Raw genomic sequence first — 12331 nt, 5'->3', positions numbered from 1 at the left:
ATAATATTTTATTTCTCATTGCAGCAACCTTGTTTAGCATTTAGACAATGTGTTCTTCATACTATATTATTTCCGTAGCACTCATACAAATAGGGAAAATATTCTATCTCCTTGGGTAACCTATCATTCCTCTGTTCCATATATATCTAAGAATAGAATTCCAAAAGTGTCCAACCAGTTAACATCAAGCATAGTTTTTGACAGTTAGCTCTAAGGGAAGTACGTATAGGCATTTTAGTCAATCACAAATCAATCTCAAAGAGAAATAAGCATTTCGAATAATGGCTTAAAATTTGTTTTCGGGAAAGCCCATACTTAGGCCAAATTAGTTTTTCTTAGGGCTAAAACACTTGCTTATATTGTGTACTAAATTAAAATTAATTTTTAGTCATTTTTAGCTTTTCAATTTTATTTTAGAGCCTAGAGACAGTATTCCTAAATTGAGAAAGATAGCTACATTTGTGTTCAAAGCACAAATACCAAATAGCATATCTTCTCTGAAAAAAGAAACAATAGATCAGTCATATTTTTTAAATATTAGTCTGATGGAGCTTAGCAAAATTGAAGATATCAAATATATAATAGGGCAATTGTGTGCATTCCTGCTTTTCTCAGAATAATCTGTGGAGCTTTAAAAACACAGATGCCCAGGCGACTGGGTGGCTTAGTCGGTTAAGCATCCAACTCTTGGTTTTGGCTCTAGTCATGATCTTAGGGTGGGAAGACGGAGCCCTACGGTGGGTTCTGCACTCGGGGTAGAGTCTGCTTGAGATTGTCTCTCCCTCTCCTTCCTTTTCTATCTCTCCTCCCCCATTCATTCTCTCTCTCTCTTCCTCATTCACTCAAAATAAATAAATAAATAAATAAATACATACATACATACATAACTATCTTTAACAAAAAGATATGAGCCCCATTGAATTGGAGCCTTTGGGGTTTGAAATATATATATATATTTGAGATATATATATATATATATATATATATATATATATATATACACACACATATATATATACACATCAGATGTGCATCAGATCTACATATCTGATGTGCAGCCACTGTGGAGAATACTGCTGTAGGTAGGTATTCCTTTGGGAGTAGTTCAAACACAATGACTTGCCCATTGAGACACTCATGATCCAAGCTAGACAGAGTATTACTTATTTGTTATTGTGAAAAATTTGGTCACATGTGCTAGGACACATGTCCTGGGTTGAATCAGTAAAATGAATGATTTAGTATCATATTTCCTTCCCTCATATCTAACTCCAAAAGCTTTGATTTTTCTCCGGGGGTCTACTGGTCAATAAATCTACTTACTTAATAGCGTACAGATTTATTGTCTCATCCAAGCACTATTTGAAAACGTGTGCACTTCTTTAAAAGAAACCAGATATTCTGAATTATGATCATCTTATGATTTTTCTCTGTTTTGCCAATTTTGTTACATACATGTCCACTAAATATTGTTTTTAAAAAGACCTACTGGGAAAATGTATTTTAGACATTAGCACCACAAAAGAATGGACAAGAAAAGTGTACTGCAGAAAATTATTTCAAGATGTTTTGAGCTTTGATTCAAGTAATTTCTTTTTGATTTTTCGTAAGAGAGTTATGTTCTAATAAACCAGTCATTTTCAAGGGACTCTTTTCTAAAGTAAAATGTGCACAAAGTTTTTTGTGTAGCATGCCTTTGCTTCTATGATATAGTAGGTTGAATCTGAATTATTTGAATCCAAATTTACCTGCGAAATCCTCCAGACTAGAATAGACCATTTAAATGCTGTTGGATTGAAATTTATGAAAAAATGTTCAGAAAGAATATTTTGAACTTACTGTTAAATGTGTTTTATTAAAGCATTAAAATATCACCCCTTTTATTATAAAGTAATATTTCATCAAATTTTATCAGCCCCTATATTCAGATCATCCTAAAATAATATAGTGTAGATACAATGTAGATGATTCATTGATGCTGTGAGAAATTTCAAAACATGAATCCGTTGAGATAAAGACTATTTCTCCCACAAATGATTAAAGACCTAAAATATATATCTTCTTATACTGGACTTCTGAGATACATGTTTACATTTCAGAAGATTTTTCCTTCTGCAAATGATAATGAAAATCTTTGAAGTTAGGAGTTCTGGTGTGTTTGATAATCAGGGGTCTGAATAAAGGGTTTCACTGTATGTCTACACAAGCACATGCTTATGTTTAACTCAGTGTATTGGACAATTGTGAACCATAGACACAGGGCCATTTATGGTATAATTGATGGAAATATGCTTTGCGTGCCACAAAGGCCCATCTAATTAAAAGGTAAATATTACAAAAATAATGTGTAGTGTAATTGCATCATTAAAACCACCTAGAGCATTCATCTTTGATAAATAAACTTTTCTGCATGAAATCGTTTTTAAAAGCTAACTTGCAGCGGCAACTTTTTTGGTGAAAATTCAATATTTTGTTCTTTTTGTGGGTGTTCTGTTTGTTTGCAGTCAGATGAGTGAGCCTCATAGCGGTTTGACGCTCAAATGTGCCAAGTGTGGAGTAGTTTCAACAACAGCTTTGTCAGCCACCACCGCCAGTAACGCCATGTTAGTCCCAATCATTTACATCTTCTTGTTACAAATCTTTTACAGTGCATGTGAGAAAATGGTACTGTGGAAAAAAATATCATGTTTGCTAATATTGGAGCTAAGAGCATACTTAAATACTTATAATTGGCAACTGCCTTTATAACTATTGTGGGATTGGCTATAAAAAATAAATAAAATTATCCAGTGTTCTCTGCTTTATGGTTTCCAAGTTAACGGTCTTGGTGCCACATACAAGAATGCTTTGTTGGACGGGGGTTTGGAGATTGCCTGGGGTGTGACATGCAGCTACGTAATGTTGCTCTCTGGGTCTCTCAACAGGGCGTCTCTCTGGAGTTCCTGTGTGGTGTTGCCCCTTCTGGCTCTGACGTGGATGTCTGCAGTTCTGGCCATGACAGACAAACGCTCCATATTGTTTCAAATACTTTTTGCTGTGTTTGATTCATTGCAAGGCTTTGTGATAGTCATGGTCCACTGCATTCTTCGGCGAGAGGTAAGAGGAAAGAGAATTACTCCGGCAGAGAGAGGGATGATGGTTAGATGAATATTTTCCTTATTAACCAATAGAATCTTTTATGTTAATATCTTCAAATTAAAATCATCTCCCTAAAGACAACCATTGGAAAGTTAAAGCTAAAGGGGAATCTTTAAGGCAAAGTTCAAGAGGGCTCCTTGGACCATGAAAGTGACAGTTAAAATGGACTGTGGAGAGAAGATGCTCCTGGGGGTGCCAGGAACCAGGGAAAGTATATTCAAGAGACATCATTAGGTGAGAGAAGTCCTTTAGAAACATTGGTGGATAAGAGGGTGGGGTGGCATATTTTTGAGAGGCATAGTTCATAATCATAATACAATGATATCTCTTAAACCCATTCCCAAACTCATGCTTCTGCACACAGTGTATCCCATTCCTTCATCCTTAAACTAATTTCATTTTAGATAGAATATGTTGAAGATTACTGAAGAGTTATTGTATCTCTATACTAAATTAAGGTTGCTAAAGGTAAATGATTCTGAGATGGATGTTTATACTTAGAAAATACCAAAAAATAATGTACACAATGAAACACAAAAGGCAGTGATTGTCCCCTGGAACTGTAGATCTATAATCACAGCATTTCTCCAGGTCATGGTTGAGATTTATTGTCAGCAGTGAGGAAAACAAGTCCTCCTTCGTGAATTGAGACCCTAACCTGCACCAAATCCACTGAGCAGCAATAGATTTCGGACGTGAGTTGTTTAGGGAGCAAATACTGTTTTTCAACCAGTGCAAAAATTATGCTGAGTGCTTGCAAGCACTGACACTGTATTTACAAGGTTTATGAGTCATTTTAGTGTTTACTCTGGGGATGTTGGTGACTAAAACACAATGACACAGTGCCATGCTGGTAATTTTGAGGAAATGGTCCACACTGTCACTTTGCATTAGCCAGCTTGTTTGAGAACTTCATTATGATGTGCACATTGCAGAAAGACTCGTGTGCATATGACTACACACCACACAGTTTTTAACAGTGATATGTGAAAGTAACCAAAGGTTTTTACCTGATTTATCAGATGGAAAGAACAATATTTCTGAGCTACTTCAGTAAGGTACAGATGTCAGCAATAAACCCATATGTGTATTCCTAGAATATTATATGATGAAAAGAAGAGTGACTTCACATTGCAAAGGAGGCAATATTTCATCATTTAAAAACCTGATGCTGGGACGCCTGAGTGGCTCAGTGGTTGTGCGTCTGCCTTTGGCTCAGGGTGTCATCCTGGGGTCCTGGGATCAAGTCCTGCATCGGGCTCCTTACAGGGAACCTGCTTCTCCCTCTGCCTATGTCTCTGCCTCTCTGTCTCTCATGAGTAAATAAATAAAATCTTAAAAACAACAACAACAATGTAGCTTATAGTTGCCAAGCCTTTTAATTCCCTCATCCTAAATTTCTATTTAGGATATCAGCATTAAAAATCTTGAAAGTATTCAATACTTTGTAGACCAAATTTAAGTAAAAGGGAAATTGAATAACTTAGGGCTTTGTTATTCTCCAACTATAGCTATCTTGTGGGTCTTCTGCATTAATATTATCTGTAATATGTTTATGTAACAAATTGTTCTAAGTGAATAGACACATGATGCATTTTTGATTGATAAATAAGAATGAACAGTTGTGGGTTTTAATCACGATACATAATCTATTTATGTAATTTATTTAATACAGTGGGTCTTAAAGAGAAGAAAAGTGTCCCATCTCTAAACAAGCCTCTCTTTTTCTTCAGAAATAAGCTTTTTATATAGTCCTAGGCTATGATAAAAAGTATTTGGGTTTTTAAGTGCCAGATATTTTGATGGCTTATTATCAAAGTTTTGCAGTTTACATGAAAAAAAAATATTTGGCACAAAAATTTATTTCCATCAGAACTTTTCCATACTTGCTAATTGGACTAATAACTCTGAAAAATATGATTTAAGGGTAATTAAATCAAATCACATAATAAATGCTTCTGCTAAAATAGATGTCTGTAAATATAAGTTTGCTGTTTTAGTAGGAAGAAAAAATATGAATATTGGCCCTGTTATTATTTCATTTTCAATTATTAGTTCAAATTGAATAATTTTATAGCTGATAAATTAATAGCAGTGTCATAATTCTCATTCCAACACCGAAATCGAAAAATCACACATCCATTATTTTTGCATTGACCTTAAAAATATCCTGTAACACTGCTATAAGTACACAGAGCAGATTTCAGTTATAGGCCAAGTCCCTTTCAGACTTTCTCAAGGGAAGTTTTTACTGAAAAACCAAAAGAACCTTGTTTAAAAGGGTTTTGCAAATCCCGAGGACCACATCATAAGATGGCTTCACTGGGTTCAGAGGAATCTTCTTGATCTTTTACCTATATGTCACCTAACACACCAGCAATAGGTCTGTCTCATATTACCTGTGGTCACACTGCGCTAACATTAACCACAGTCCAAGAGATGAGGAGCATCTCCCCATATTCCCAGTGTCTCCTGTGAACAAAAGTTCCATAAAAATACACCAAAGAAAATTGTCTAGCTAGCTACCTATAAAATACTGGGTAATGACTCCTATCAAACTACCTGATAATCCCATAGGTGATCTTGGGAATACAATTTTCCCTTTACTGCTTTTTTCACTTTAAAACATTTTTCACAATAATCCAATATGATTTGTATGGGTTTTCTTTATTAAAAATGTATAAGCAATGTAAGAAATATTTCCTTTGATTTAGAGAGAGACTGAATACAAATATACATATTTTTATTTATGTGTATTTTTGACATGCAGTAACAATTTGGTCATTTGTAGTCTTTAATGATTCTTTCAATATGAATTCAAAAGCCTTTTCCTATATTTACTTTTGCAGTCTTCCTGTGAAGGAGGTGGGTGTACACAGGGGAGGAATATAGCCTTGCAGTTTAAGAAGGAGAAAAGAAACGAAATAGTATAACTGGCATTTTAAATGTGATATGTATGGAGCTTGATTTATTCTAAATGTGCCTTTGCTTTTAGTGGATCCAATTTTAAAACCAAATCATTTCAAGTCAGAAGGGAAGGGAGAAATGATCACTTTGTTATTGTCAACTCAATTATATTCAACATTAAAAAAAGAAGCAAATTGATTATTTGCATAACAATTTGTTGTGACCTCCAGATTGACATCTCAATATTTAAATTTCATAAAATTTGTAATCTTGAAAATACAGCTTCTTCTGGAGCAAAATCTCTATTGAATTGCTTTAGTAGGTACCTCTGACAAAAGAGAAAAACAAAAGGAGGAGGGAATAAGAAGAAAAAAATTAAACCAAACGATTCACCACACATTACTTTCAGCAACAAAACATAGATCTTAGAAGCTAATATGAATAATACCTTATAAGACAGAATGTAATAGAATAAATATAGATGCTTCCTTCTTTTATTCGTCATTTCTTGATTAGAATTCATTTGCATTAAGCCCATAACGACATCTACTATTTACTATTCCCCACATTGCTATGGAAATTCAAACTACACAAGTTATGAAACCTTTGAAATAGTTACTGTTGCTAGGAAACCGCTTTCTTGGTGCCTGCACATTCTTCTCATCTCTCCTGTCTCTGGCTGTGCTTGGCTCTAAGACAATCTTACAGCTTAATGTCAGAGGGGGAAAATAACAAGATTGTGATACAAAATAAGCTACAATAAAAACCCTTTCACTAAATGGAAGGGAAAAGGCAAGTGCTTAAATAGATGACTTTGTTGTATCAGTAGGTGAGGGTCCTGTGGCTGCTGGGTAGTGGCAGTAGAAGGGCCAAGATCCTCTTTTTTCTTCCCCCAGCACCGGCAGGAGGTTAGGCTGCACCAGATGAGGTCTCAGAATCTTCATCCAAACCCGTGAAGTGATTTTGTAACAAAGTGCTTGAAATAAACATGAACAGCTTTTTCTTTCTTTCCCTCCTCTCTTCCTCTCATTCCCCTCTGCCTTTCTTTCCCTTCCAATTTCCAATTTGGTCTTATTTCCATAAAGAATACAGATAAACAAAATGATTTACAAGTACATGACAATGAATACATAAAACAGACAAGCATCCTTACCGATCTCATCTAAAACCGATATTCTCCCCAAACCATTAGAAAAATAAATGTTAACTAGACAGCCATTTAAAAAGAGGTCATATTGCATATGCTATAGTTCTAGTGGAGAGTTGCATAAATCTCCAAGCCTGACCATTTACAGAGAAATTAGGTATGACTCATTAGTACGGCAGTGTGTGGTGTGTGTCTGTGCACTCCCTTAATGAGGGAAGGAAGGAGTTCCAGTTAGTCTTTGGAGATGAGGGAGTGGGAGATAGGAGACCTCAGAAAGTAATGGGTCCTAGGGCAAAAATGGAGTCAAAGGATTAAGGAAGTAAAAGTTTCAAATAAAGGAAGATGGAGAGAGATTACTAGGCATGTGGTTTCTATGGAATGGAGCCTGTGGTGAATATAGAGTAGTCTTCTCTGGGACCATCTGGGGTACCTGGAGGCATAAAGCAAATGATAGGATCCTAGACACTAGAATGTTTTTTTGAAAACGTGGTTATAACTGTAGCCTCAAGAGAAAGACAATACTGACAACATTTGAGTGCACAGCATTAAGGGATATTTAACAGCTTTCTCATTGGGGTGTTCAGTGATCATGGTAAAAGGCCACTGTGTATCATGTCATGAAGAAGTTCAATAGATTTCATAGAATTAGTGAGTGGTCCAGGGAGGGAGGGTTAGGGAATTGTTGATTCTAAGATTTTTCAGCTTACTCAAAAGGACAAACATTTAAGAGAGAAAGGTGAGAGCTGCTAAGAGCCTTGTCTTTATCAGTCCAAATTGAAAGTTCAAGAAGAAATACATTTAAAGATCAGTTTGTTTGTTTGTTTGTTTGTTTGTTTGTTTGTTTTCTGGAAATGGGAGAATGGCTCCAGGTCCTGCAAGGAAGCTGTATTTTATCAGAACAGAAAATGGAAAGCACAAAACTGCCTTTAAATAGGAACATGAACTTGACATAAGCAAGGATCATATGCTTATATTCCTATATACTTATTCCCAGAAATCACCAACCTCCCTTATTCCATGTCTTATAAATCCTACCTCTCCCTCCAGATTAGGCTTTTCTGACTTGAGCATAATTATAATTATATTATGAATATGTATATCAGTCTTAATCTGTACTGTGGCTCTCCAACCCCAGGCAGAGATCTAGGAGCTTTAACGAGAGCATGAAATCAGATGAATAAAGTGGCATCAGTGAACAAATTGAGACACAGAGTTTATGGCAAATATTGGCAAACTCAGGCATGTCTTCCAGGTAGTAAAAAATCATGGCTTGTTTTACCTAAAATTATTCTGTGTATCTGGCCAAAAGAATGGACAAATCCCACTTCCCACTCCTTCCAGCTCCCTGGGATCCCACCTTTCAACATTGTTAAACTGGTGGCAGAAGGTTGACTATGTCTAGAATAGAAATTTAAAATAAATATAAAATAGAAATCATGAATTAAGTTTTTATTTCCTGCCTTAAAGTGGATGTCATGAGGCTAAAGTGAAGTATCTTCTGTGAAGGCATAAGTGGTAGTAATGTCTGACATAGAATTTCCTTTCCTCCTTTTCTAATTTGCATGCTAAAGAAATGTTACATTTTTATTTCAGATCATATATGTGAAATATCCTCTAGGGAAGCGTTATGTTACCCCCAAAACTGATATTTAAAAAAGGAAAAGGCTATAATTGTGAGAGTAAGTGATAGATCCTTTGGTGTTAAAAGATTCCAGTAGAAAGTTGTTAGTTGTTAGGACTGAAGTCCATATTTTCCTTCCATGTAAAGCAAAAGATAACCCATTTTTTTTCCTTGCTATCAGAGAAGTCATGTAATACTTTTGTAATGTGAAGCCATTTGTGTTATTTATGTCAATTGGCAATGATACACATGAAATTGAGAATAATCTTACTGGTTCATTTAATGATTAAATTATATGGAATTTAATATGATTAAAAAGAGCTGAATCACTTGTTTAATATGAATCCATAGAAACAATAGTAGACATTAGATCCAGGAAAAAAAAATAGAATGCATAAGAAATTCCCTTCCCCGCCCCACCACCCCCAGCTAACACTCTCAAATAATTATAAGGATGTAACTTAATTTTCTTGCTTGTCTTAAAATGATCCTCTGGAATAGGAAATCAAGAATATCTAGAAGTAAAACTGTCTTCTTAAAAGGTAAAGATTTGGGGTCTGAGCTGCACGGTAGCTAAATACAGAGCCCATCTCACACTGTGCAGCTCTTTCCGTGAGGTTTCTCTAAATTGCAACACTGCCAAACATTGCTCGGTGCTCTTCCCCAGCAATCTCTAAATCTGGCACCAACTTTTACAGTGACACTCTGCCAGCTGCCTTCAGAGTCAGGACCAACCGAGAAACTCTGGGCTTGCTGCTCCTGAGAGGAACCAGATTGCTCTCCCGTGGAGGGAGACGGAAGCAAGACACACCCCTGCAAACTTCTTTGAATTCATGTCTCACCCAGGAAACCATCCACAATAAAAAGATGGATAGCTTTTGCAGGAGTTTTTGGAGTAGCCCCCAGCAGGAACTAGTCAGGATAACTTTGGTGGTGGCTCTGATGGATACTTTCAGAAGATAGCCTTGATGGCTTATTCTGTTTTTTTGTTTGTTTGCTTGTTTGTTTTTTAAAGATGTTTCTTGACATTTTCTTTTCATTTCCCAACATGACATTAGATTTCCTTAAAGTGCCCTAAATATTCCAAGACTATTTACATACCTATTCTTTGCTACTCCCTCAATAATTTTAAATCTTTTGTCTGGCGTCAATTAAGGTTAAAGACCTCTTGATGGAGTATTGTAAAGAGAGGACATTTTGGAGGTTAGATTTTAATTGTGCCGAAATATGTCAAATATTTAATTATTCAAGACAAGTTTATTTTTAAAATGTGTGTACTGGTCTTGTGTAAGTTTAAAATGATAATATTGCAAGATCTTGGAGTTATATAAAAACTTATTTAATTAAATTGTTACCTAAAACAAGTGTCTTGTTCCCCACAAATAGTTAAGTCAGGTGAAGGAGTTTAAGATAAATATATAAATCTTTCAACAATTATTTTTCTTCAAATCTTAACCACAAGGCAAGAAACACCAAGACTATTATTGTCCTGCACTGTAAATATGACAATTGGCACAGAAGATTTTAGTATCAGTATGGAATAGCCAAATATAGGCTCTTTGTTTTTTATGCTTTCTTCTTGTCTAGAATTATGGTCCTTGTAGACTTGCTTTTTAAAAAATTCCAGTTGTTCTCCATTAACACAATTCACTGATTCACCAAAGATAAAGTCTTTTTGTTTACTTGATAGAAAATCCAGTTAATTATCAAAATGTTTCCAAATAGCTGCAGATATATTTTCCAGGTACTGTATCTCCTGAAATCCTTTTTTCTGTGCTGAGAAATATTCATTATGAAATCTAGCCTCATCATTCCTCCCTGAAAGTGTTGGACAAATAGTTAAACTAATTCATGTAGATTGCCTGAATACATTTTTAAGATTTTGTAAAAATCAAACAGAGTATTTGGAATCAAGTGGAATTTCTCCTGCAAAGCTTCTGAATTAGAAGTAATAGTAGCACTAAATGTGTCAGAGAATCTAGCACTTATATTATGGCATTTATATGACCATTAAAATGACTTTGAATTTACTGAAGAATTTTTATGCTTTTCTGTTTTATGTTTCTTCCAAATAGCATTGACTGATTCATAAAGCTGACATCATTCTCTAGGGTAGAAATGCCCTTAATCCATTGTCATATTTGGGAATTTGGTAGTTTAAAGTATGATTTTGTATGTGCATGTTATGAAAAAGAGATTTCTTTTATATCTCCTTCTAGCAATCAGATAGTGAATTTTGAAGAGAAATTTAACAGAAGTTGCTTTTCCATATTTCATTGTCAGACAAAAATATCCTTGACAGCTACACTCTGAAGGTCTGAAAATAGTGGTTAGCGTGGACCAGTTAAATCAATGTTTAGTATTACCAAGTGCCACTTTCATATGTTATATATGCTAGTATTTAGAAATAGATTTGAAAAAAAAAGTCTTCATGTGACAGGCAGGATCCTAGAAGGCAATATTTCTAACATACTATTTATTAACCTTTATAAATTGTGCTGCTTTAATAGTTGCCTTGGGGCACAAACAGAAAATTAGCACATACCTGTTTTCTGACGTTAGTTCTTTTGATTTTTTCATTTTTCTGCAAACAGATACCTTTTCTTAGTGTTTTTCCCCAGAGCAGATTTCTGTATAGCAAACAGTAATCATCTGGCAGACACTAGACTCATTACCAATTTTTGATTATTACTATGTCACTCTATGGCTTATAGCTATTCTTAACTGAAAAAGGAGGAGCCTGGAAGCATTTTTATCTAAAGAATCTAACTTTTTCCATGTTCTGTCTCCTTCAAGGAGAGATATGCTGGATGATTTAGTTCTAAATATTTATTCAGTTCTTTAAGAAAAGATGATAAGACTCAATTTCATTGAGTCTATGCTTGTATTGATGTGTTTGAAGGGAAAAAGAAGAAGTTATCTTGCTCATTTGGATCAGGCAACTCCTCATTCTTTTTTTTCCCAGTAAATCTCAGATTTAGAAATATTTAGAATCAGAGGATAGAAGAGATAAGAGTTCATCCTCCACTCCCTAAATTCACAGCTCTAGTGGCTATATCATCAGGATTAGAACATGAATCCTGGAGAAAAAGAAGTTGACAAAGGTCTCCCTATTGTACAAGTTGGCCAGAACTCTGGGGTGGTGACTAAATCCTGTGTCACTTTCCAAACCTTGCAATAATGACTTATGACATGAGTGAGAGGAGCTGAAAACAATAAGCTCAGTTTTCTTCTGACCAATATGTATACTATGCACATCTTACAGCAGAACTGTGACAGGATATTTTATGTTGGTGCTTTTCAAAAGTAAAGATAGTTCATTAAGGTGTTTACTATGGTAAACATGATGGCACTTCAGTAAAACCGGGGATATGCAACATCGTCTCTACTTTGTTTTTTAATCCAATAAAACAGATTATAATAAACTAGAAGTAGGGTATCAGTCCTGTGAAGTCAAAACAACAAAATACGAATAAAATGACCTTGCCATTGACTGGGATAAGAAGCTACTCGTGATA

At 35.1% G+C, this 12331-nt stretch overlaps 1 protein-coding gene across 4 annotated transcripts in view; it reads left to right on the top strand.

Annotated features, from left to right (window-relative positions):
* ADGRB3 (adhesion G protein-coupled receptor B3) overlaps positions 1-12331 on the top strand; it is a 708089-nt gene that overhangs the window by 651506 nt on the left and 44252 nt on the right. For 3 of the 4 annotated variants that reach the window (XM_041773111.1, XM_041773103.1, XM_041773123.1), the window contains 2 exons: positions 2505-2603; positions 2925-3096. In XM_041773111.1, coding sequence (XP_041629045.1) covers positions 2505-2603; positions 2925-3096 — 271 coding nt within the window. The remainder of the gene's footprint in view (positions 1-2504; positions 2604-2924; positions 3097-12331) is intronic. The other variant, XM_041773116.1, reaches the window with a different exon arrangement.

The sequence above is a fragment of the Vulpes lagopus genome, chromosome 1, assembly GCF_018345385.1.
Source record: "Vulpes lagopus strain Blue_001 chromosome 1, ASM1834538v1, whole genome shotgun sequence".
Classification (NCBI taxonomy): Eukaryota; Metazoa; Chordata; class Mammalia; order Carnivora; family Canidae; genus Vulpes; species Vulpes lagopus.
Note: the sequence above shows the minus strand (reverse complement) of the source record. Positions and strands in the feature narration are given on the sequence as shown.